Here is a 25,468-nt window from a genome sequence, read left to right as displayed (position 1 = left end):
ACCTCTCCTCCTCCTTCTCTCCAACGAAAACAACCTTAAGTTCCTCAGCCTTTCCTCGTAAGACCTTCCCTCCATACCAGGCAACATCCTAGTAAATCTCCTCTGCACCCTTTCCAAAGCTTCCACATCCTTCCTATAATGCGGTGACCAGAACTGCACGCAATACTCAAGGTGCGGCCTCACCAGAGTTTTGTACAGCTGCAGCATGACCTCGTGGCTCCGAAACTCGATCCCCCTACTAATAAAAGATAACACACCACATGCCTTCTTAACAGCCCTATTAACCTGGGTAGCAACTTTCAGGGATTTATGTACCTGGACACCAAGATCTCTCTGCTCATCTACACTACCAAGAATCTTCCCATTAGCCCAGTACCCTGCATTCCTGTTACTCCTTCCAAAGTGAATCACCTCACACCTTTCCGCATTAAACTCCATTTGTCATCTCTCAGCCCAGCTCTGCAGCCTATCTATGTCCCTCTGTACCCTACAACATCCTTCGGCACTATCCACAACTCCACCGACCTTAGTGTCATCCGCAAATTTACTAACCCACCCTTCTACACCCTCTTCCAGGTCATTTATAAAAATGACAAACAGCAGTGGCCCCAAAACAGATCCTTGCGGTACACCACTAGTAACTAAACTCCAGGATGAACATTTGCCATCAACCACCACCCTCTGTCTTCTTTCAGCTAGCCAATTTCTGATCCAAAGCTCTAAATCACCTTCAACCCCATACTTCCGTATTTTCTGCAATAGCCTACCGTGGGGAACCTTATCAAACGCCTTACTGAAATCCATATACACCACATCCACTGCTTTACCCTCATCCACCTGTTTGGTCACCTTCTCGAAAAACTCAGTAAGGTTTCTGAGGCACGACCTGCCCTTCACAAAACCGTGCTGACTATCGCTAATGAACTTATTCTTTTCAAGATGATTATAAATCCTATCTCTTATAACCTTTTCCAACATTTTACCCACAACCGAAGTAAGGCTCACAGGTCTATAATTACCAGGGCTGTCTCTACTCCCCTTCTTGAACAAGGGGACAACATTTGCTATCCTCCAGTCTTCCGGCACTATTCCTGTCGACAATGACGACATAAAGATCAAGGACAAAGGCTCTGCAATCTCCTCCCTGGCTTCCCAGAGAATCCGAGGATAAATCCCATCTGGCCCAGGGGACTTATCTATTTTCACACTTTCCAAAATTGATAACACCTCCTCCTTGTGAACCTCAATCCCATCTAGCCTAGTAGGCTGTATCTCAGTAATCTCCTCGACAACATTTTCTTTCTCTACTGTAAATACTGACGAAAAATATTCATTTAACGCTTCCCCTATCTCCTCTGATTCCACACACAACTTCCCACTACTATCCTTGATTGGCCCTAATCTAACTCTAGTCATTCTTTTATTCCTGATATACCTATAGAAAGCCTTAGGGTTTTCCTTGATCCTATCCGCCAATGACTTCTCGTGTCCTCTCCTTGCTCTTCTTAGCTCTCCCTTTAGATCCTTCCTGGCTAGCTTGTAACTCTCAAGCGCCCTAACTGAGCCTTCACGTCTCATCCTAACAGTCGGGAAGTTGGGGCATCAGTCGGGAAGTTGGGATATCAGTTGGGAAGTTGTGGTATTGGGGGAGAAACTGTGGTAGCTGTTGGGAAGTTGAGATATCAGTCGGGAAGTTGGGCTATCAGTCGGGAAGTTGGGATATCAGTCTGGAAGTTGGGGTATCAGTAGGGAAGCTGGGGTATCGGGGGAGAAGTTGGGGTATCGGGGGAGAGGTTGGGGTATCAGTTGGGAATTTGGGGTATCAGTCGGGAAGTTGGGATATCAGTGGGGAAGTTGCGATATAATTGGGACGTTGGGATATCAGTTGGGAAGTTGGGGTATCGGTCGGGAAGTTGAGATATCAGTCAGGCAGTTGGGGTATCAGTCGGGAAGTTGGGGTATCTGTTGGGCAGTTGGGATATCTGTTGGGAAGTTGGGATATCAGAGGGGAAGTTGGGATATCAGAGGGGAGGTTGGGATATCAGAGGGGAAGCTGGGGTATCGGGGGAGAAGTTGGGGTATCGGGGGAGAAGTTGGGGTATCAGTCGGGAATTTGGGGTATCAGTCGGGAATTTGGGGTATCGGTCGGGAAGTTGGGATATAATTGGGAAGTTGGGAAATCAGTCGGGAAGTTGGGAAATCAGACGGGATGTTGGGGTATCGGGGGAGAAGCTGGGATATCAATTGGGAATTTGGGATATCAGTCGGGAATTTGGGATATCAGTCGGGAAGTTGGGGTATCAGAGGGGATGTTGGGTTATTGGGGGAGAAGCTGGGGTATCAGGGTGGAAGTTGGGGTTTCAGTGTGGAAGTTAGGATATCATTCGGAAAGTTGGGATATCAGTCGAGAAGTTAGGGTATCAGAGGGGAGGTCGGGGTATCAGAGGGGATTTTGGGGTATTGGGGAAGTAGCTGGGGTATCGGGGTGGAGCCGGGATATTAGTTGGGCAGTTGAGGAATAAGTCAGGAAGTTGGGATATCAGTTGGGAAGTTGGGATATCAGTCGGGAAATTGGAGTATCAGTGTGGAAGTTGGAGTATCAGTTTGGAAGTTGAGGTATTGAGGAGAAGCTGGGGTATCAGTCGGGAAGTTTGGATATCAGTCGGGAAGTTTGGATATCAGTCGGGAAGTTGGGATATCAGTCGAGAAGTTGGGATATCAGTCGGGAAGTTGGGCTATCAGAGGGGAAGCTGGGGTATTGGGGGTGAAGCTGGGATATCAGTCAGGGAGTTGGGATATCAGTCGAGAAGTTGGGATGTCAGTCGGGAGGTTGGGGTATCAGTTGGGAAATTGGAGTATCAGTGTGGAAGTTGGAGTATCAGTTTGGAAGTTGGGGTATCAGAGGGGAGTTTGGGGTATCGGAGGATATGCTGGGATATCTTTCAGGAAGTTGGAATATCAGTCGGGACGTTGGGGTATCAGTGGGGAAGTTGGGATATCAGTCGGGAAGTTGGAGTATCAGAGGGGAAGTTGAGATATCAGTCGGGAGGTTGGGGTATCAGTCGGGAAGTTGGGGTATCAGGGGTGAAGCTGGGATATCATTTGGGAAGTTGGGGAATCAATCAGGATGTTGGGATATCAGTCGGGAAGTTGGGATATCAGTCGAGTAGTTGGGATATCAGTCGGGAATTTAGGGCATCAGTTGGGAATTTGGGATATCAGTGGGGAAGTTCGGGTATCAGTGGGGAAGTTGGGCTATCAGTCGGGATGTTGGGCTATCAGTCAGGAAGTTGGAATATCAGTTGGGAAGTTGGGATGTCATGGGAAAAGCTGGGATATCAGGGGAGAAACTGGGATATCAGTCGGGAAGTTGGGGTATCAGTTGGGAAGTTGGGATATCAGAGGGGATGTTGGGGTATCGGGAAGAAGCTGGGATATCGGGCAAAGCTGGGATATCAGTCGGGAAGTTGGGATATCAATCAGGAAGTTGGGATATCAGTCGGGAAGTTGGGATATCAGTCGGGAAGTTGGGATATCAGTCGGGATGTTGGGGTATCAGTGGGGAAGTTGGGATATCAGAGGGGAAGTTGGGGTATAAGGAAGAAGCTGGGTTATCGGGAGAAGCTTAGGTATCAGTCGGGAAGTTGGGGTATCAGTCGGGAAGTTGGGATATCAGTGGGGAAGTTGGGGTATCAGTGGGGTAGTTGGGATATCAGTCAGGACATTGGAATATCAGTGGGGACGTTGGGATATCAGTCGGTAAGTTGGGGTATCAGAGAGGAAGTTGGGGTATCGGGAAGAAGCTGGGATATCGGGAGAAGCTGGGGTATCAGTTGGGAAGTTGAGGTATCAGTTGGGAAGTTGAGTTATCAGTCGGGAAGGTGGGATATCAGTCAGGAAGTTGGTGTATCAGAGGGGAAGTTGGGGTATCGGGAGAGAAGCTGGGGTATCAGGGTTGAAGCTGGGATATCAGTTGGGAAGTTGGGGAGTCAGTCAGGAAGTTGGGGTATCAGAGGGGAAGTTGGGGTAGCAGGGGAGAAGCTGGGCTATCAGTTGGGATGTTGGGATATCAGTCGGGAAGCTGTGGGATCCATCAGTACGTTGGGATACCAATCGGGAAGGGTGGTATCAGTTGGAAAGTTGGGGTTTCAGTTGGGAAGTTGGGCTATCAGAGGGGATGTTGGGGTATGGGGGAGAAACTGGGATATCAGTTAGGAAGTTGGGGTATCAGTTGGGAAGTTGGGATATCAGAGGGGAAGTTGAGGTATGGGCAGAAGCTGGGGTGTCAGTCAGGAAGTTGGGGTATCTGTCGGGAAGTTGGGGCACCGGGGGTGTAGCTTGGATGTCATTTGGGAAGTTGGGGAATCAGTCAGGATGTTGGAATATCAGTTGGGAAATTGGGATATCAGTTGGGAATTTGGAGTGTCAGTTGGGAAGTTGGGGTATCTGAGGGGATGTTGCGGTATGGGGGAGAAGCTGGGATATTAGTCGGGAAGTTCGGGTAACAGTCGGGAAGTTGGCATATCAGTCGGTAAGTTAGAATATCAATCGGGAAGTTGAGGTATGGGGGGAGAAGCTGGGTTGTCAGGCGAGAAGCTGAGGTATCAGTCAGGAAGTTGGGGTATCAGTTGGGAAGTTGGGATATCAGTCGGCAAGTTGGGGCATCAGAGGCGAGGTTGGGGTATCAGTCAGTAAGCTGGGGTATCAGGCTGAAGATGGGATATCATTTGGGAAGTTGGGGAATCAGTCAGGATGTTGGGGAATCAGTCGGGAAGTTGGGAAATCAGTCGGGAAGTTGGGAAATCAGTCGGGAAGTTGGGGCATCAGCCGGGAAGTTGGGCTCTCAGTCGGGAAGTTGGGCTATCAGTCAGGAAGTTGGGATATCAGTCGGGAAGTTAGGGTGTTGGGGGAGAAGCTGGGATATCAGGGGAGAAACTGGGATATCGGGAGAAGCTGGGATATCAGTCGGGAAGTTGGGATATCAGTCGGTAAGTTGGAGTATCAGAGGTTGAAGTTGGGATATCCGTCGGGAAGTTGGGGTATTAGGGGGGGAAGTTGGGATATCAGTCGGGAAGTTGGGATATCAGTCGGGGAGTTTGGATATCAGTCGGTAAGTTGGGGTATCAGTGGTTGAAGTTGGGATATCTGTCAGGAAGTTGGGGTATTAGGGGGGAAGTTGGGCAAATCAGAGTCTGTGTTCTTCCTCCTTTTGGCAGCCAGTTACATTTTGAACATTCCTCTTATTTTTCCCCCTCCAGCCCATTCCCCCGGGCTGATTGTTCCTCATTCTTTGAGTAAATAAACTTGTCCCAATAGAAGTAAAAGTAAACAAATGTAAATTGTTGGAATTCCTTTTTAGATTTCTGTTGTTCCCAATATTTTATATGTTGCCTGGGTTCATGCTGGAACCTACAGATCGAAACTCCCAAATTTCTTTGGCTGCAGGAATGAACTGTCCCATTGACATTCTGCCAAATCCCTGCTCTTTCTGCACTTCAGAAATTCCTGTGTTTTTCGGACAGGCAAAGGATGCTGTGCTAAAAGGAATATTTATTGTGCAATGATTCTCCTCTCCGGTGCTCCGAACACTGTCAGCTGTATGGGACACCTGTGGCACTTCACTGCTCTGTTGTAAAACAAACGTAGGTTATGCAATGGGATAGAGAGGGCGAGAGAAAGGAAGATGAAAATCTCCATCCAATATTTCAACGATAGAGCTTTTTTTTTAGAAAAATGTTTATATTTTCGGCACTGTTTTTCTAGTAGTCTTCTCAACTTTTTGCAATCCTGTCAGGAAGCCGGGATCCAATAGATGAAGAGCAACAAGGCGACCAGTGATGTTTACACAGTCTGTGATCTCAGTAGAAAAACATTGATATACATCAGTACCTCTGCTTCTTCCAATTTCTCTTCTTATCCCTCCAGTCTAGGAAGTTGCACACGATCAGCTCAGAAACAGTGTGTGTGTGAGAGCAACTTGGAGGAAAAGTTCACCGAAATGAACTGTAAGCTGCTACTACTGGCTCTGCTACTCATTCTTTCAACCTTCAGGGGTAGGGTCGCAGTTTGTTATACTCTAGAATATGATGGTAAGAATTTTCCCTTTTTATTTATGTTAATATTGAACAATACTATATCAGAAATGAAGCAGCAGAGTTTGTGGAGATCTTGAGGATGTTTTTTATGTCTTGCGTAGCCCAGTGAGGAATGTCTGTCTGAAATGAGCTTCCATTCCGAGTAAATAGTCTCAAATAACAATCACTGTTTAAACACACAGAGGGAGATCTGAGCGTTTACATGACAGAGGAAAACCAGTGGACAGCCATGGGGAGGGGGAGTGGAGAAAAGGGGAAAGGTGAAGAGATAGATTTTTCAGAAACTATTGGAATCTGGTGGGAGGTGAACAGGCTAAGGGATTTAGAGAGGGTTTGATGTAACCAGAGTTGCTGCCACAGAATCAAAAAGAGCAGTTACATTGGCATCTGATGAATGTAGAGTGGGAGTGGTTATGTATGACTGCAGGGAGTGAGGCCATGCAGGGATTTGAAGAAGAGGACAAGATCCTACAGTCAATGGCCAGCACAGACACGTTGGGCCGAAGGGCCTGTTTCTGTGCTGTATAACTCTATGACTCAATGTTTTTGAATGAGAGGAGCCAGTGGGGATTGATAAGGATGAGCTGATGTTGCAGCACTCTGTACAGCGGAGGAAGTCGGAAATGGTGCTGTGCATGAGACGTGATTTGGGAAGGTTGAAAGTAGGGAGTCTGCCCAGGGAGAGGTTTTGGGAATATTACACAATGAAATGAGGGCGAGAGCAGGAAAAGGAAAGAGAGTAAAAGTAGTAAGGAAGGCAATGAGAATACCACCTGAACAGCAGAGATTTCCAATGTTTTAAGGTAATTCTGAAAGCTGATAAACTGGAAACTGGCACCAGGAATTGGAAGTGAACATGATTTTTCTTTGTGTTGATTCCCAACGGCAGCTATACACCAGGTGGAAAGTTGGAAATTTGCTCCAAAAGAACAAGCTTTGAATGGAAGGAAACAGAAGTTAATATGTATTTGTTAATATGTATATCTATTTATATGTACATATATCTATATGTATTTGTAACTGGGCTTCAACAAGGAAATAGCGGTAAGTGGAGAAGAGAGAAAGCAGAGAAAACCGTTAACTGGTTAAAAGTAAGAACAGCAATCAAACTGTGGAATGGGTTACAGCCAATACACCAAACAACTAGATATCTTCATAAAGAGAAAAGGGAATGGAGGAAATGGTGAGAAGAAAGTTTGAGATTATCAAAAGAGACAGGCGAGCTGGCTTTCATTTTTTTTATTCATTCATGGGATGTGGGCGTCGCTGGCCAGGCCAGCATTTATTGCCCATCCCTAATTGCCCTTGAGAAGGTGGTGTTGAGCCTCCTTCTTGAACCGCTGCAGTCCATGTGGGGTAGGTACACCCACAGTGCTGTTCGGAAGGGAATTCCACGATTTTGACCCAGCGACAGTGAATGAATGGCGATATAGTTCCAAGTCAGGATGGTGTGTGACTTGAAGGGGAACTTGCAGGTGGTGATGTTCCCATGTATTGCTGCCCTTGTCCTTCTAGTTGGTAGAGGTTGCGGGTTTGGAAGGTGCTGTCTAAGGAGCCTTGGAGTGTTGCTGCAGTGCATCTTGTGCTAATTCCTCCCTTTTTCAAGAACAGACTGGTAACATAATTATCAGTACTAACATTAACTGGTACAGGCACTGATCACTCCTGGCGCTGATCGGTACATGGCATTGACCGGTACAGGCACAGACTGGTACAGGCACAGACTAGTACAGGCACTGACTGGTACAGGCATTGTCTTGTACTGGCACTGACCGGTACAGGCACTGACCGGTACTGGCACTGACCGGTACAGGCTGGTCTGATTAGTAAGTTTAGCTTACTAGCTTAAGTAAATCTGATTAGTACGTTTGTGGACGACACAAAGGTTCGTGGAGTTGCGGACAGTGATGAGGATTGATACAGACTGATACAAAAGGTGAAGTCACACGGGATCAGAGGTGAGCTGGCAAGATGGATACAGAACTGGCTCTGTCATAGAAGACAGAGGGTAGCAGTGGAAGGGTGCTTTTCTGAATGGAGGGATGTGACTAGTGGTGTTCCTCAGGAATCAGTGCTGGGACCTTTGCTGCTTGTAGTATATATAAATGAATTGGAGAAAAATGTAGCTGGTCTGATTAGTAAGATTGCGGACGACACAAAGGTTGGTGGAGTTGCGGATAGTGATGAGGATTGTCAAAAAGAACAAAGAACAAAGATAATTACAGCACAGGAACAGGCCCTTCGGCCCTCCAAGCCTGCGCCGATCCAGATCCTCTCTCTAAACATGTCGCCTATTTTCTAAGGTTCTGTATTTCTTTTCTTCCTGCCCATTCATGTATCTGTCTAGATACATCTTAAAAGAATCCATCGTGCCCGCATCTACCACCTCCGCTGGCAATGCGTTCCAGGTGCCCACCACCCTCTGCGTAAAGAACTTTCCACGCATATCCCCCCTAAACTTTTCCCCTTTCACTTTGAACTCGTGTCCTCTAGTAATTGAAACCCCCACTCTGGGAAAAAGCCTCTTGCTATCCACCCTGTCTATACCTCTCATGATTTTGTACACCTCAATCAGGTCCCCCCTCAACCTCCGTCTTTCTAATGAAAATAATCCTAATCTGCTCAACCTCTCTTCATAGCTAGCGCCCTCCATACCAGGCAACATCCTTGTGAACCTCCTCTGCACCCTCTCCAAAGCATCCACATCCTTTTGATAATGTGGCGACCAGAACTGTACGCAGTATTCCAAATCTGGCCGAACCAAAGTCCTATACAACTGTAACATGACCTGCCAACTCTTGTACTCAATGCCCCGTCCGATGAAGGAAAGCATGCCGTATGCCTTCTTGACCACTCTATTTACCTGCGTTGCCACCTTCAGGGAACAGTGGACCTGAACACCCAAATCTCTCTGGACATCAATTTTCCCCAGGACTTTTCCATTTACTGTCAGAGGATACTGCAGGATATAGATCGGTTGGAGATTTGGGCGGAGAAATGGCAGATGGAGTTTAATCCGGACAAATGTGAGGTAATGCATTTTGGAAGGTCTAATGCAGGTGGGAGGTATACAGTAAATGGCAGAACCCTTAGGAGTATTGACAGGCAGAGAGATCTGGGCGTACAGGTCCACAGGTCACTGAAAGTGGCAACGCAGGTGGATAAGGTAGTCAAGAAGGCATACGGCATGCTTGCCTTCATCGGTCGGGGCATAGAGTATAAAAATTGGCAAGTCATGCTGCGGCTGTACAGAACCTTAGTTAGGCCACACTTAGAATATTGCATGCAATTCTGGTCACCACACTACCAGAAGAACGTGGAGGCTTTGGAGAGGGTACAGAAGAGGTTTACCAGGATGTTGCCTGGTCTGGAGGGCATTAGCTATGAGGAGAGGTTGGATGAACTTGGATTGTTTTCACTGGAACGACGGAGGTGGAGGGGCGACATGATAGAGGTTTACAAAGTTATGAGCGGCATGGACAGAGTGGATAGTCAGAAGCTTTTTCCCAGGGTGGAAGAGTCAGTTACTAGGGGACATAGGTTTAAGGTGCGAGGGGCAAAGTTTAGAGGGGATGTGCGAGGCAAGTTCTTTACACAGAGGGTGGTGAGTGCCTGGAACTTGTTGCCGGGGGAGGTGGTGGAAGCAGGTACGATAGCGACGTTTAAGAGGCATCTTGACAAATACATGAATAGGATGGGAATAGAGGGATACGGACCCCGGAAGTGCAGAAGGTTTTAGTTTTGGCAGGCATCAAGATCGGGGCAGGCTTGGAGGGCCGAATGGCCTGTTCCTGTGCTGTACTGTTCTTTGTTCTTTGTTCTTTTTGACTATGTCAGTACTATGCTATGTGGTAGCTGCAGTATAGAAGGGGGTCTTTCAGCCCATCATGACTGTGCCAGCTTTTTGAAAGAGCTATCCAATTAATCCCTTCCCTGCTCTTTCCCCAAAGCCCTGTGAATATTTCCAGTTCTGCACTTGCCTTTCTGTTGACTCTGTGAATATAGGTCCTACAGTTGTTGATGGGGAGTTGTGCATGTTTGGCAGAATCGTGGCAGGTCGAGTCAATCTGGTTTGTCCATTGCAATCCATAGACATTAGAACACAGTGGCAGATCTTTCAGTTCAGCCAATCCATGGCAGTGTTCACCGTCTCGTGCTCGATGATGTTGTTGAACACAGTTTACATCAATTTCCTGAGGCTTCTGTGGCTTTTCCATTGATGTTGCAGCAAACCAACCCGAGGGCCCAGCCGAAATACATCGTCACACATTGGAGTCAATCATGTCTTCACATGTGAACCACCAGGTTTCAATCTCTGCTCCGTCCTCCAAAAAGCATAGAAAGGGGCAACTCCTGTTGGTAGCAGTAATGGTAATGATGGGGAAAAGCATCAGAACACTTACCAATTTCCTGTCCTGTTATGTCTGTAAAATGGAGAACATGGGAATAACAGACTAGGAAAGGAGGAAAACACACCATGACAGGAATCTGCTATGTTTGCGAGTGTCGCGCATTTCACTGGCAACATAATCAGGTTTGAGCAGTTGAAACAGGCAGAAACCTCATTAACATATTAAAATGAGGGGACACTGATGTCATTTTGTTCTGCATGTTATTTTCTGATGTTGAAAAATGCCAGGCTGGTGTAATGTTCACTACCATCCCCAGAAATCCAGGGTAACTTGGTTGTGCTATTTATGGAATTCCTTTATCATTAATGCCTCAACTTTATTTCCTGAATTTGCTTTTCTTTTCTTGTTTTCACTCGGAGCGTCAGGAGGGATTACAGTTTTTTTGGCAGATCCATATAATTTGGACAATGGGTTTCCATTGGGAATTCCCCTTCACTTTTTTTTGAAGGTAGGAAAGCAATGGTGCAATTGCAGGCTGCTCCCAAGGCGGACAGTGCCTGACTGCCTGTACTTGACCATGTACAGATACAGGAACCACACAAACCCTAGCTCATTAAACAATGCAGTAAGGATAGTTGCAGCTGTATGTACTGACATTGCTAAGTCAGTGTTACCATCTGGTGAAAGGACACCTGCAGTTAATATGCACTAGGGGATGTAAGTACTAATGTGCCCTCAAGCTCGCTTCCTCCAAATACCCTCCTGCTTGCAGCCCTGTGGGAAGGTTCCCTGGAGTGACAAGCAGACTCACCCTCGTCACTACCCATTCATACTGCACCACCTCCATTTCACTGACCATCAAATCAGGGATGATGTGCCCCATTGCTCAATCACAGACTCAGTTTGCTGCCTTTGTAGTTATTGTCTCACCCACTAGCTTTTTGCAGTTATTTTTGTTAACCTGAGCCTGAAACACACTGAAAAAACATCACCAGCCTTTACAGCGACAACCAACATTGTGTTCTCTTGTGCTCCACCTATCCCTTTGAATGTGCTCATCACACTTTGTAAGCAGCTCTTAAGGATCTGCTGATATGTGATTTTTAGGTGAGCTGAAGTAAGGCCTCACTATGTCATAGAGTCATTGCAGCACAGGAGGAGGCCATCGGGTCCATGCCAGCTCTCTGTAGAACAATCCAGTCAGTCCCATTCCCCTGCTCTATCCCCGTAACCCTGTAGGTTTTTATTACCCTCAATTATCTCTTCTGTGTAGCAAGTTACTGATTGGGAGCAGGGCAGAGTTAGATGGTCCCTCATGCTCTCACCTTATAATTAACGTGATATCCCATATTCATTGCTGTCCTTTGTGGAGTGACTAACATTCCATACACTTGTACAATTCTGGCCACTGAAGTGGAGGATTCCGGACACCATTATAAATTGACTGCTCTAGAGTGTGTTACCTACACCAAAGTCTTTCCACTTCTGGTTCCTGCATTCAGACCTAGTCCATGCATATGGTATAAAAATATCCTCTCTGATAAGACTGATACTCTAGATGTTCCAGTCAGGGACTAATCAGGCACTGCAGTATATCCACTGTTAGTGCACTCACACCATCTGCTTTTTGAGGTCAAGTAAAAAGAAAGACTTGCATTTATATAGCACAATTGGACGGGAAAGACTTTTCCTCAGTTTGGAGCTAGAAAGAGGGTCAAGTTCTCTTTCCAAGATGATATTGGGATCCAACCTTTCCTGGTGTTGGCGCATAGACTGGTCATGTTCGGCTACAGGATGGAGTGAGTCCCATATTTTAATCAGTAAGCGTTGGATCTATTGTCAATGAATGGAGTTTGGACTGAGGAAAGATGTCGCTACCTCAAAACTCCAGGTATTTGTTAAAATCCCAGAATAGGAGCAGGACTGTAAGAGTTAGGCTTTAAGCTGAAATAGCACTTGCCAGGAATAACAGGCCTGGATCATGGTGAGTGAGTTTCCAGGGAAACCTGGGACAGCTAATCTTGCAGGAAATTGCACTAACAGCCCTTCCCTTTCCTGTGATTTGACTGGAAATTGTGGAAATGTTTTAGGTAAATTTTCCAGAATGTTTCTGAAACCCTAAATGGGAAGTTCTCTCTGATCACTTTGTGCAATGACACAGGAAACATATTGCAGAGAATTTCACTATTCCTAGCGATACTGTAAAAAGTTCAAAAATCACACTGCACAATTTTCCTGGAAATAATCACCAGAGGAAACGTTCCCGTGCGTTTACCATGTCACTAACATTCAGTAACCATAACAGATATTTTACTCTCTAGTCACAACACTCACTCCTATAATTATATGTACTTCAAAATGAAGAAAGTTGCTGCCAGGGAGTTAAGTATTTTTCCATATTATACAGCCAGAATATCTTAGCATCAAACTCCCAGGACAGGTACAGCACAGGGTTAGATACAGAGTAAAGCTCCATCTACACTGTCCCCATCAAACACTCCCAGGACAGGTACAGCACGGGGGGTAGGGGACCTGGGGTGGAGGGTGCTGCACAGAGCAGTCCCGTGCAATAGGCTTTTAAGTAGGTTCACGGACTCCCAGGCCACCTGTACTTTCTGCGGCCTGGACGAGTCCGTGTTCCACATTTATACGGAGTGTGCGAGGTTGCAGCCCCTATTTGAGTATCTGAAGGGGCTGCTCCTCAAATTCTGGCTGCACTTCAGTCCCACGCTCCTGATCTTTGGGCACCCGGTGAGGAGGGGCTTGGGCCGGGAGGAGGATCTCCTCGTCGGTCTGCTCCTGGGCCTGGCCAAGGTGGCAATTCACAGGTCCAGGTTGCGGGCCGTCGGGGGTTCCATCCTCCCCGATTGCCTGCCCCTCTTCCGCGGTTACGTTCGCGCCCGGGTGTCCCTGGAGAAGGAGCATGCAGTGTCCGTCGATATGCTTGAGGCCTTCTGCGATCGGTGGGCACCGCAGGGACTGGAGTGCATCATTGACGCCGAAAATGGCATTTTAATTTGAGTTTTTGTTGATTTTTCTGGTCTTAAATAAAGTTATTTTTTTAAAAAATGTAAATATGTATATAAGGGGGCCTGAAGAATAAAGGCCCCCTCAACATGAAAATATAAAAGGGGCCTGGGGTATAAAGGTCACGTTAAAAAAAAAAGAAAAGAGAAAAAAAAACGGGGTTAGATACAGAGTAAAGCTCTCTCTACACTGCCCCCATCAAACACTCCCAGGACAGGTACAGCACTGGGATTGGCTGCTCTCTGATTTGGGAGCCTGAGTGCATCAACGAGGTGCAGCTGACTGTGGCTGTGTGCAGAGGTTGGAGGCTGCAGGCTGTGTGACTGCTGCAAGAGGGAGATTCAAACTGAAACAAAAGTTTGTTCCAAATTTCAACAAAGGAAGGAAGGCAGAGAACTGGAAGCTCTTTTGTGACTTTGTTTTATCCTGAAGTCTTTTTCATTGATTGTTGGGGGTGGGGAAAGAAGAGACCTGAAGACCTTGGGTGGGGCTGCATTGTTCAATAGGGAGCTCCTGTGTTTAACATTTTTGGATAGGGAGCTCCCTCCCCACCCCAACTACTAAGCCTGGGACAGCTGGAGCTGCCCAGGTGAAGAGACTTCTCTTCTCTTTTCTCTTATCTGAACATCGAAGGAGGCGTGTGCCTTGGCAGCTTACAGCTGACCCAGGTGAAGACATCACCCCACCCTCCCAACTGGAAGACCAGCTACAAGACTTCTTTAAAATACCAACAAAGACTGATTCCTCCAGGCCTTCCTCTCCCTCAGCCTCTTCCCCTGTGCTACAATCCTTTAAATGTTTGCATTTTTGATTTATTGTATTTGCACTTTTTTTTCTCTCAGCAAAGTGCCTGTAACTCTTCTACCCCATGACTTCTCAGTCCTCTCCGGTGGCGGGGCCCTCCTATGCTGCAGCAGCTACGACAGCTGCTCCTGTGGCCCCGTCACCATTTAAAATCTTAACATCAAAGCATGGGGTGAAGAGTTACACTCATCCTAATATGACTATTGAGGCTTGTGTTAAGGCAATGGCCGTGGTTGTCGGCCCCTCGGCCTCAAAGATGTATGGGAAGGCTGTGTTCTTCCTGAAGACCGAGCGGGCTGTGTCCCTCGCTCTAAGTACGGGGCTCACAGTGGGTGGGATTTTCCTGCCAGTGGACCCTCTGGGGGCCACTGCGCATCGGGTAATCTTGTCGAACGTCCCACCCTTCATTCCTGATGAGCTCCTCCTCCCCCACCTACACCATCTGAGGGAGGTGAGGTCAGGGATCACCCCAGTCCCGCTCGGTCTTCGGGAGCACAGCCTCCGACATGTGTACTCCTTCCGCCGCCAGCTATTCATGCAGCTGGCGCGGGAGGAGGTCTTGGAGGGCCACTTTGGTATAGAGTTTCAGGGGATGGCCTACCGCGTCTTCTGGACCTCGGATGGGGCGCGGTGCCCCGTCTGCAAGGGGATGGGGCATGTTCGTAAGAACTGCCCCAACCTCCCGGCCGCCAGCTCCACCTCGGCGGCCCAGAGTGGTTCCACAGCACCTCCTCCCACTCCCCCAACACATCCAATAGACGCCGCTCAGTCGGTTCCGGAGGCTGTGGTTTTCACAGCCTCCGGCGGGGAGGGGAGCATCCGTCCGAGCGGAAGGAAGATGCGGGGAAAAAAGAAACATCATGAGGCGCGTCCCCTGGACACTTTGACTCAACCCGAGCCTGAGCTCAGCCCAAAGCCCATTCCCATGGAATCCACCTGTCCCAGGGCTGGGCTCAGGCCCAGGGTGACTAAAAAGGAAAAAAAGGGTGCGGAGGCGGAGGCCTCTGATGACATGGAGGTCTCTGAGTCTCCGCACCCCAGTGGGAAAAAGAGGAGAAGGCACCCCTCCACAGAAATAACACAGGGCCCTGAGGTGCAGGGCCCATCTGTTGGAGGGGAGCTGCCTCCTGTTTCGGGCCCTCAGGTTCCCCTTACCGCCACCACCAAGGCTACAAAGTCTGGGCAGGAGCTCCCTATTCCTCAGGATGGAGGGGAGGGGAAGGCCCCAGTACATGAGGCCCCTCCTGAAGGAGGAAGTGGGGCCCTGCTTGTGGTGGGGGAGCCTGGGGACGCTGCCCATTCCGCCACTGCTACTGGGTCGGGTGCCCTGATTGAAGGGGAGGGCGACGCCCCAGAGGGTCAGCCCTCCCAGCCGGAGTCCACCACCAACCAGGAGACACCCGACCTGGTGAAAACTGAGAATGCTGCCCCATCTGCTGGACCTGTGGGTGCTGGCAGAGCGGGAGTTGGCCTCCTCTCTCCGCCTCCGGTCTCGGCTCCGGCTGGATTTCCGGAGTCAGGATCTTATGTCTCCCCTAGACCACTCGTTGGCCTGGGGACGTGGAGGGGGGTCCTGGGCTGCTGGCGCCCACAGGCTCCAGTTTTACAGTAGAACCCAGAGAGGACTCCTCCGCCATCAATCCTGGGGGTGGGATCGTGACGGAGGTGGGACCAGCTGGCGCGGCCGGGACGTCCGCCCCACAGTGTGTGGTGGATGTGTCGGCCGCTGGCGGTGAAGACCCGGAGGAGGATGGGGATTCGCTGTGGGGCACGGAGGATGATCTTGATTCCATCGCCAGTGAGGTGGTGGAGTCCCTCGTGCCTCCCACCGAATCTCCTCTCATCCTCACGGCGGAACTCCGGGATTTCCTCGTGGTTTGCAGGGGCTGCCGCAATAAAGTTCAGCTGGCCCTCGACCGCTGGTCGAATCTGGCGCTGATCATCCAGTCCGTCCGTGCTGCCCTGAAGATAACGGGCAAGCGCGCGGGCGTGAAACTGGTTGAGAGGCGCCGTTTTAATGTGCTCCTCAATGGGTTGCTGGGGGAGTGGAAGGCCAGGTGCACTTCCACTCCCTCCTCACAGTGAGCTGTTGGTGACGGGTTTTAAGTACCTTTGACATGAAGATAACCATAGCCAGCCTCAACATCAACGGCAGCAGGGGGTCTCACCGCAGATTTCACAATCTCTCAGTCCTTAGGGAAGGGAGATACGCGGTGAGCTTTCTGCAGGAAACCCACACCGTTCCGGGAGACGAAGCCACCTGGCTCCTGGAGTGGCAGGGTAGGGTCTACATGAGTCACCTCACCCCTATTTCTAGTGGGGTGGCTATCTTGTTGGCCCCGACTTTTCAGCCGGAGATCTTGGGGGTCAAGGAGCTAGTGCCGGGCTGCTTGCTCCACCTTGCCGTTCGCCTGGGTAGCGTGCCGCTCCACTTTGTGAACGTGTACGCGCCCAGGCCCGGCGCCTTGCAAGCGCGCTTCTTTGAAGAAGTGTCTGCTCTCTTGAGCTCCATCGATAGCGGCGAGTGCATCATCCTCGGGGGGGGTTTTTAACTGCACCCTCGAGGTGGGGGATCGTTCCGGTCCCCAGCGCGGCTAAGCATCGGTGGAGAAGTTGAGGGGACTGATCAGCTCCCTTAACTTGGTGGACGTCTGGCGGAATCTCCATCCCGACTCCAGCGCCTTCACGTGGAGGTCTGGAGGAGGAGGGTCGCGAATCGACCGCCTCTACTTTTCGCAGGCGTGCATCTCCCGCGTCTCGGTGGCCTCCATGCGGCTGGTGCCGTGCTCGGACCACCGCCTGATGTGGGCGGAGTTCACTCCGCTCCGCACGCGGGCGGGGTCCGCGTACTGGCACTTTAACAACCGGCTGCTATAGGACGAGCGATTTCGGGACTCGTTCTGTCGATTCTGGGCCGACTGGAGAAGGAAGCAGGGGGGCTTCCCCTCCTTGAGGCTATGGTGGGATGTGGGCAAGACTCACATCCGCGTCTTCTGTCAGGAGTACGCGAAGGGGTCGACCAAGAGGCGGGAAGCCGAGATCGGGCGCCTTGAGAGGGAGGTGCTCGACTTGGAGTCCCGCCTCGGTCATGTCGTCGTGGACCCGGCCCTGTGGCAGGCGTACAAAGAGAAGAAGGGCGCGCTGATGGACCTGCAGCTCATAGGGTCCCGAGGCGCGTACGTGAGGTCGCGGATCCAGATCCTGGAAGATTTGGATCGTGCCTCACCCTTCTTCTACTCGCTGGAAATTGGCGGGGGGTCCGTAAGCAGTTCGTCGAGCTGCTGGCCGACGACGGATCCTCCATCACGGATCCGGAGGGAATGGGCCTCCTGGTCCGTACTTACTACAGTGCGTTGTTCTCTCCGGATACGTCCAGCAAGGATACACGCAGAGTTTTGTGGGAGGACCTGCCGCAGGTCAGACCGGAGGGCGCCGAAGGATTGGAGGCTCCGCTCACGTTGGCGGAGATGACTGGCGCCCTCCACCAGCTCTCAAGGGGCAAATCCCCAGGGCTGGATGGGTTGACCGTGGAGTTCATCAGGGCGTTTTGGGACATCCTGGGGGACGATTACGCGTGGGTCCTGGGGGAAAGCCTGGCGACCGGGGAGATGCCCCTCTCGTGGTGCAGGGCGGTCATCGTCCTGCTGCCGAAGAAGGGTGATCTCCACCTGCTTAAAAACTGGCATCCGGTCTCCCTCCTCAGCACGGATTCTCAGATCTTTGCCCGGGCTATGTCTACCCGCCTGGGCTCCGTGCTGGCCCACATGATCTACCCCGACCAGTCCTACACGGTCCCGGGCCGGTCCATCTAAGACAACATCCACCTGGTCCGGGACCTGATCCATCTTTCCCAGAGGACTGGTCAGTCGGTCGCCTTTCTCTCCCTCGATCAGGAGAAGGCGTTCGACAGGGTGGGTCACGAATGTCTTTTCGGGACTCTGCGCGCTTTCGGACTCAGGCCGCATTTCGTGGCCCGGGTCCGACTTTTATACGCCGCCGCAGAGTGTCCAGTCAAAGTTAACGGGTCCTTGACGGCGCCCCTTCGCTTTGGGAGAGGAGTGCGTCAGGGATGCCCCATGTCCGGCCAATTGTATACCATCTGCGTGGAGCCCTTCCTGTGCCTGCTTCGCAGGAGGTTGACGGGATTGGCTCTGCGCGAGCCGGCCATGCGGGTCGTCCTCTCGGCTTACGCTGACGACGTGCTCCTTGCAATCACAGATCCCGTTGACATACGGAGGATGCGCGACTGCCAGCAGACCTTTTCTGCCGCGTCCTCCGCGAGGATCAATTGGGCCTGAGTCTCCCGATTGAGGAGGGCGGTCAGTCGCTGGTGTGCGTCCGCACCCAGGCTGCGACTCTCCGCCTTCGGACCCTGCAGAGATACCTGTACGTCGAGCGTCCTCCCAGATGGTGTGTGCTGGCGACGTATTTTTTCCGCCAGTGTCACTGCCTTCAAGACGACACGCAGCTCCCGGTGGAGTCTGTTAGCCGCGCCTCTCTGAGGGAGTTGCCTGTCTTTTACCGGGATCTATTCCGAGTCTGGAACATGGTCGCCTCCAGTCAGGGCGCTCCCCCGCCGGCGGAGGAGAGCGCCTCGGCTGTCCGGGCGGCCGACTCCGGGGACGGTCCGGCGGGCGGAGGAGTAGCCGAAACCCCCGGGACGCCCCTCACTGCGGGTGGCGAGGGGGCTCGGGAGTGCGGAGCGATCCCGGCCGAGCTGACCCCCGCTCGGCCGGAACTGCTCATCGGACCGAGGCCCCGAACCCCTCCTCAGGAACCGGTCCCGCACAACCCGTGCCGCCTCTCGGAAATGCCCTCCGTGCCATTCCAATCGGCGCGGAGGGGTTTCCTGTACGGACTGCTCCTGCACACTCTCCACTTCCTCGCCCTCGTCAGCCAGCCGGACACGCCCTGGCGGTCCGCGTTGCCATCTGGCGGCGAGGGGAAACCCCGATGGAGGTCTCTCTACGCGGGAGTCTTCCTGCTTTACATCGGGGACCTGGGGTGGAGGGTGCTGCACAGAGCAGTCCCGTGCAATCAACCTTTAAGTAGGTTCACGGACTCCCAGGCCGCCTGTACTTTCTGCGGCCTGGACGAGTCCGTGTTCCACATTTATACGGAGTGTGCGAGGTTGCAGCCCCTATTTGAGTATCTGAAGGGGCTGCTCCTCAAATTCTGGCTGCACTTCAGTCCCACGCTCCTGATCTTTGGGCCCCCGGGGCGGAGGGGCTTGGGCCGGGAGGAGGATCTCCTCGTCGGTCTGCTCCTGGGCCTGGCCAAGGTGGCAATTCACAGGTCCAGGTTGCGGGCCATCGGGGGTTCCGTCCTCCCCGATTGCCTGCCCCTCTTCTGTGGTTATGTTCGTGCCCGGGTGTCCCTGGAGAAGGAGCATGCGGTGTCCGCCGGTACGCTTGAGGCCTTCTGCGACCGTTGGGCACCGCAGGGACTGGAGTGCATTGTCGATGCCGAGAATGGCATTTTAATTTGAGTTTTTGTTTATTTCTGGTTTTAATAAAGTTATTTTAAAAATATAAGTATGTTTATAAAGGGGGCCTGAGGAATAAAGGCCCCCTCGACGTGAAAAATATAAAAGGGGCCTGGGGTATAAAGGCCACCTTGGGAAAAAAAACAGGCTTGATGAGAAGCAAAGCTCCTCTACACTGCTCCATCAGGCGCTCCCTGAAAAAAAAAAATGGGGTTAGATACAGAGTAAAGCTCCCTCAACACTGTCCCCATCAAACACTCCCAGGGCAGATATAGCTCTGATTGGTTGGTGTGTTTGGAGTATTCCTGTGTGCAATCAGGGAAGCAGCTGCACCTGAGCAGGCTGGTGGAACAGCAAGTGGAGAGGGTGGAGAGAGTGTGCAATTGTCCAAGTGAATCCATCTGCTGAGAAGGAAGAAAGGCTGCAATTCCTTTTGGAGAGGTGGGTGTTCGAGCACCTGAAAGACTCTTTTGTTTGGACTGCTGGGAGAGGGAGAAGAGGCCGGAAGACTCAGGTGGGGCTGCCAAAGCCTGTAGGGGGGTCCTGTATTTGTATCTGTGCTATTTCCATCCTGCACACAGGGAGCTCCCTCCCCACCCCAACTGCCTGCTTGGAACAGCTGGAGTTGCCCAGGTGAAGACAATCTTTGTGAAACATTGGAAGAGGAAAGTGGCTCGATCTTTCCTGGGCGAAGAAGCCTCCCCCAACTGGAAGGCAACTGAAAGTTTTAACGTTGGACTAACTGTGCCGCAGCCACCAGTTGAAGAGGACATTCCTCGAAGCCTTTGTCTCCCTTCCACCACCCATCCACCTGACCTTCCCTTTCCTTTCCACCCCTATCCTCCTCTACTCCCACTCCTACACCATATTGTTAAAAGTTTTGAAAACCTGGTTAACTTTCCTTTGTTTCTTAGTGGTGGGTTTAGCTTCTTCAACCCCATGGCAAGCCATCATCACCAGTGGCAGGGCCCTCTCACTCATATGCTGCTGCAGCTGCTGCTGTTGCCCCATCACCTTTTGCACTAATAAATTTAAACATGGGGTCAAGAGCTACGTCCACCCCAACATGACGATAGCGGTGTGTGTAAAGGCAATGGCTGAGGTTGTCAGCCTCTCGGCCATTGTTGCTGCCTGTAAAATGTATGAGAAGGCTGTGTTTTTCCTGAGGACCAAGCAGGTGGTGTCTCTGGCCCTGAGCAAGGGGCTCACCATGGGACCTTTCTGACAGTGGACCCCTTGGAGGCCACTGCACAATGGGTTACCTTGTCTAATGTGCCGCCCTTCATTCCTGGTGAGCCCCTCCTCCCTCACTTGCACCATCTGGAGTAGGTAAAAACAGGGCTCACCCCAGTCAGAATGCATGAAGCACTCGGAATAAAATAAATGAGTTAACAGCGCAAATAGAGAGGAATGGATATGATTTAGTGGCGATTACTGAGACGTGGTTGCAGGGAAACCAGGTTTGGGAATTGAATATCTAAGGGTACTCAGTATTTTGGAAGGATAGGCAGGAAAGAAAAGGAGGTGGTGAAGCTCAGGAGCACATCCCCACAAATCTTCTTTAATCAAGTTCAAACCAGACAAATTCTCAGACACTTATTTGGGTCCAAAAATTGCACTAGCTTTCCGTCCAAGCAAGAAAACCAACAGAGAATTTTACTATCTTTCAGATAGCCTATTTCTAATATTTTATGGCTAAGTCATAAATATCCCAGATATTATAAGGGTCTGGGAAACTCGCTTCAATATGTATCTCTCCACTTAAAGAGACAGAGAGGGGGTTCTTATAGTTGTATACAGAATACTACATGAGATGATTTATTAACTTTTATATATTTATGAAAGAATTTAACATGAAATAAACTTCTTAAGTGGATCAGTATATCACAATATCAAATAATTCTGAGATGTAACACATATTCTTATTTCTAACATAGAATCCAAAAGTTTAACCTTGCTAATGTTACAGCAAAATTATCTTAAAATATCCAGAATATCCATCAAAATTTAAAGTAAACTTGTACCTTAAATCCCTGAATAAGGCATGGGATGCGAAGTGTTGTTGAGGATTCAACACTCCTCCTTTTATACTATTTCTAAGGTGTGAAATTACTTTTGCATTAGCTGTGACCTTCCTGTGTTCATTTTAAGATCCATATGTTTAGTTTAATGTTTACTAGAATTTGAAGTTGTGAGCTTTTATCTGGTCAAAGTGTTTATAATTGTGTTTACCTGACCTCTCTTGTTCGTGTGAGTACATTCCATTTATTGTTAATTACCCTGTCCATGGTACCCACAGCAACCTCTGGAGCCGACCTGTCTGAACAACAACCCCATAAACCAATTAAGTTTATTGCTGCCTCTTACTGCGGTCACACAGGATATTTCAATGTGTGTGTTTATCTCCCAAGTCCCTGGTAACAGAGATTCTATTCTAACAGAGACCTTGAAATGTTTAACTCTACCATCTTAAAGGGGAACTTCAGTGAGCTCTGAAAACTATCCATTTATTCAATCTTTAACTCTAAAGGCATAATACACTAACTATTTCCAAATTCTACGCAATCAAGCCTATTACACCTATATTCCTTCCCAGGCCAGTTGCTCTACAAGCTGCTTACGGACCCCCTGCTATTTTTCCAGCGATTAGAAGAAGGGTGAGGCGCGGTCCAAATCTTCCAGGATCTGGATCCCCTTTTCTTTAGACCATTATTCATGTTTAAAAATAAAGGTTCATTTTTTAAAGACAAAGTTCATGTTTCATAACTTTTCAGAGTTAGTCTGTGAATGTTGTATCGTCGCATTTCCGATGCATGTGACACCTCCTCCAAAAGGGAAAAAAATGAAGTTCCTTGTTTTACAGGTTTAGAAAGAGGGAAAAAGATACATTAAGATAAATTAGGGTCACACCACTTTACACATTCATTTCATTCACTCCTCAGGCATCCAGCCTATGTTTTTTCATAATCCTTTCTTTGGATGAGGTTCCATCAGATAAACTGCATTTCTTTTGGTTATGTGTTGTCAAGTGGACAGTTTTTTCAGCTTTTAACATAGCTTCTTTAAGTCTTTCTGGATCCTTTTAAATTCTTTCCCAGTGCTCTGCAGTTGTACAGAGTTTTGTTTTCTCCCCTCAGTTTCTCCAGTCTCCATGGACTGCTCTGGACCCTCTGGTACAATATTGAGCTTCCTGCCAGCAATAAGTCTAACCCCTAACCCCTATGTTGGAAAACTCAGAATGATTCTGTCTTTTCTAGTTCCACTTCTCCACAGGTCACAACATATATTCATATGTTTACTCGGTTACCGATACAACCAATCATATACTCTATATCTCAGAACAAAAATACACCAACCAGGTTTCTTTAATAAACAACAAAATTATCAGTTTATTATAAAACAGGTCTCAACCAGTAATGAAGCAAAGCATAAACACACAGATTAAAAAATAGGAAATTGCCCTTTTTTAAAAATTCCCCGATTACACACACACACAGAGGCAAAAAAGGTACAGAAATTCACTCTGCAGAGGTTTGTTACAAATAAAAGACAAAAAACTACTTTGGCCAAATACTTGGTAATTCTTGATGAGAAAAGAAAGAGATCTGGAAGGATGTCAGTTGTCCCTTTTTTGGTCTGGCATCTGGGTATATGGAGACGAGTCACTGGGATCATTTCAGAAGCAGTCCGTTCTGGAGACGTCGAGAATTATTCCAGTAGGTTTTCCAGGAGAAATGTGGCATCAAGGTTTTTCTGCCAGCCCACACTTAAATCACAGGATTTTTTCTTCAGCTCCTCAGGAGCTATTGAGCACCAGGGTGTTATCTTCTCCCACACTGGATCTTGGTAGGATTTCTTCAAAAACGGTAGAGAAGGAGGTGAGCTGGGTGATTTTTTTTTCCTTGGCAGTAAAACACCAACTGTCTTCGAACATGTTCACAGCCCAACTAAATGGAAAACAATGTTCAAACCCCAAACAGAGGGGTGACCTCCTGACCTCCACAAATTTGACATGTTCTGATGAAGGGTCACTGACCTGAAACGTTAACTCTGTTTCCCTCTCCACAGATGCTGCCAGACCTGCTGAGCATTTCCAGCACTTTCTGTTTTTATTATACTTGACATGTGGCTTCTCTGTAACCATTTTTCTCCAGATCACCAAGGATTCTGCTTTTTCTGAGCCCAAATCACAGGTGCTTTCCAGCACAGGTGATTTTCAAACAACATCTTGACTTGTCGGTGAACTTGGTTAAAAAAAACACATCCATGGTATTAACACAACTCCTCAAAAAAATAAAATATTAAAGAAAAGGAAGCACTTTCATAACAGTTCTGACCGTCACCACCCCAGTGACCAAATTACTCTGTAGGTAAATTTTAACTAATGGAACCTTCAAACATTTGCCGGTAAGCCCTTTTACAAATACCATGGTATTTGCTCTGCTTTCCAGTGGCATTTCTGTCGGTTTGGCTGCCAGTCGGGTTTGAAAACAAGCAGTATCCCTGAGGATAGTTATCTCCTTGTCTGGTGCCTGGGCATAAAAGGAGCATTTTTGCTTTGGCAAAAAGTTCTGATATGTGCTCTGCTCTTTTGTTATATTGGAACACAGGTTTATAACTTTTAAAACCACAGACACAGGCTTGACTGCAGAGCAACCTGCTGTTTTTTTGCAATACCAATAATTGACTTAGACATGCCAGATTTTTATACTGGAAACATGTTGGGCCATCTCAACGGGTTTATTTATTGATTTATCCCCGGGTTCCTACTTTTAAAAGTTGAAGATTTGTCGGGTTTTCTTGCCCTGCTCTCCTTTTCTCTCGAGCCCATTTCTGCTTCCCCTACACCCCTGCTTTGTCTCCCTAGTTTGTATCAGTCACTAGACCCAAATTTATTCAGAGTTAGGGATTTATGTATTAATTCATAGTCATCGCCCATTTTTGCTGCTTCCCTTAATCTTGTGATTCTTTGTTCTTCGATGTGGGTTCTTATACTACTTGGGATGTTATTTTTAAATTCTTCCAGCAACATCACTTCTCTCAAATTTTCATATGAGGGTTCTAGCTTGAGAGACCGTATCCAGCCATCAAAAGCCGTACAATGAATTCATTGTAAGTCTGTGTGGGTCTTTTCCGGGTGTGTCAGAATTCCTGTCTATATGCTTCCGGTACCAGCTCACATGCATTTAGAATTGCAGTTTTAGTTTGTGTATAATCAGAGGAGCTTTCTGCTGATAACAGGAAAACGCTTCACAAACTCGCCCTTGTAACAAAAGAGTCCAGAATTCTTTTGGCTATTTTAGCCTGGTAGCTATTTTCTCAAATGAAACAAAACTCACCCTCCCCCTCATTAAATTTGTTGCACTAGTCTTGAGTATCTCAGCACATCAAAGTTTTTCTCTGAATTGGGGATAAGGTTTGAGTGACTAGCAGTATTTTCATTTTTGGTTTATAGTCGCTGTAACTCAAACCTTCTTGCTGCTTCCTCTCTTTGCATCTCTCTTTCCTCTTTTCCCTTTTGAAGCTGAAACTCTCTCTCTTCCCTTTTCATCTGTAACTGGATTCTAGCTAGAATTATTTTTTCAGACTCTGATTCTAGGCTTTCTTCTTCTAGTTCAGGGGTAAGTTTAAAATGGTGGCTAGAATTTTCACTGGTTCAGATTTCTTTGCGTTTTGTCTAAAAGTGATTCCCACCTCTGTAGTTA

At 48.7% G+C, this 25,468-nt stretch overlaps 1 protein-coding gene across 4 annotated transcripts in view; it reads left to right on the top strand.

The window, feature by feature from the left end:
- The window catches only part of LOC137351503 (proteinase-activated receptor 3-like), a 50,865-nt gene that overhangs the window by 16,246 nt on the left and 9,151 nt on the right, over positions 1-25,468 (top strand). For 3 of the 4 annotated variants that reach the window (XM_068015963.1, XM_068015965.1, XM_068015962.1), the window contains exon 2: positions 5,926-6,089. In XM_068015963.1, coding sequence (XP_067872064.1) covers positions 5,999-6,089 — 91 coding nt within the window. In that variant the 5' untranslated portion in view covers positions 5,926-5,998. The remainder of the gene's footprint in view (positions 1-5,925; positions 6,090-25,468) is intronic. The other variant, XM_068015966.1, reaches the window with a different exon arrangement.

The sequence above is a fragment of the Heterodontus francisci genome, chromosome 36, assembly GCF_036365525.1.
Source record: "Heterodontus francisci isolate sHetFra1 chromosome 36, sHetFra1.hap1, whole genome shotgun sequence".
In the NCBI taxonomy this organism is placed as follows: domain Eukaryota; kingdom Metazoa; phylum Chordata; class Chondrichthyes; order Heterodontiformes; family Heterodontidae; genus Heterodontus; species Heterodontus francisci.
The sequence above is the reverse complement of the archived record's forward strand: the minus strand, read 5'-3'. Positions and strand labels throughout refer to the sequence as shown.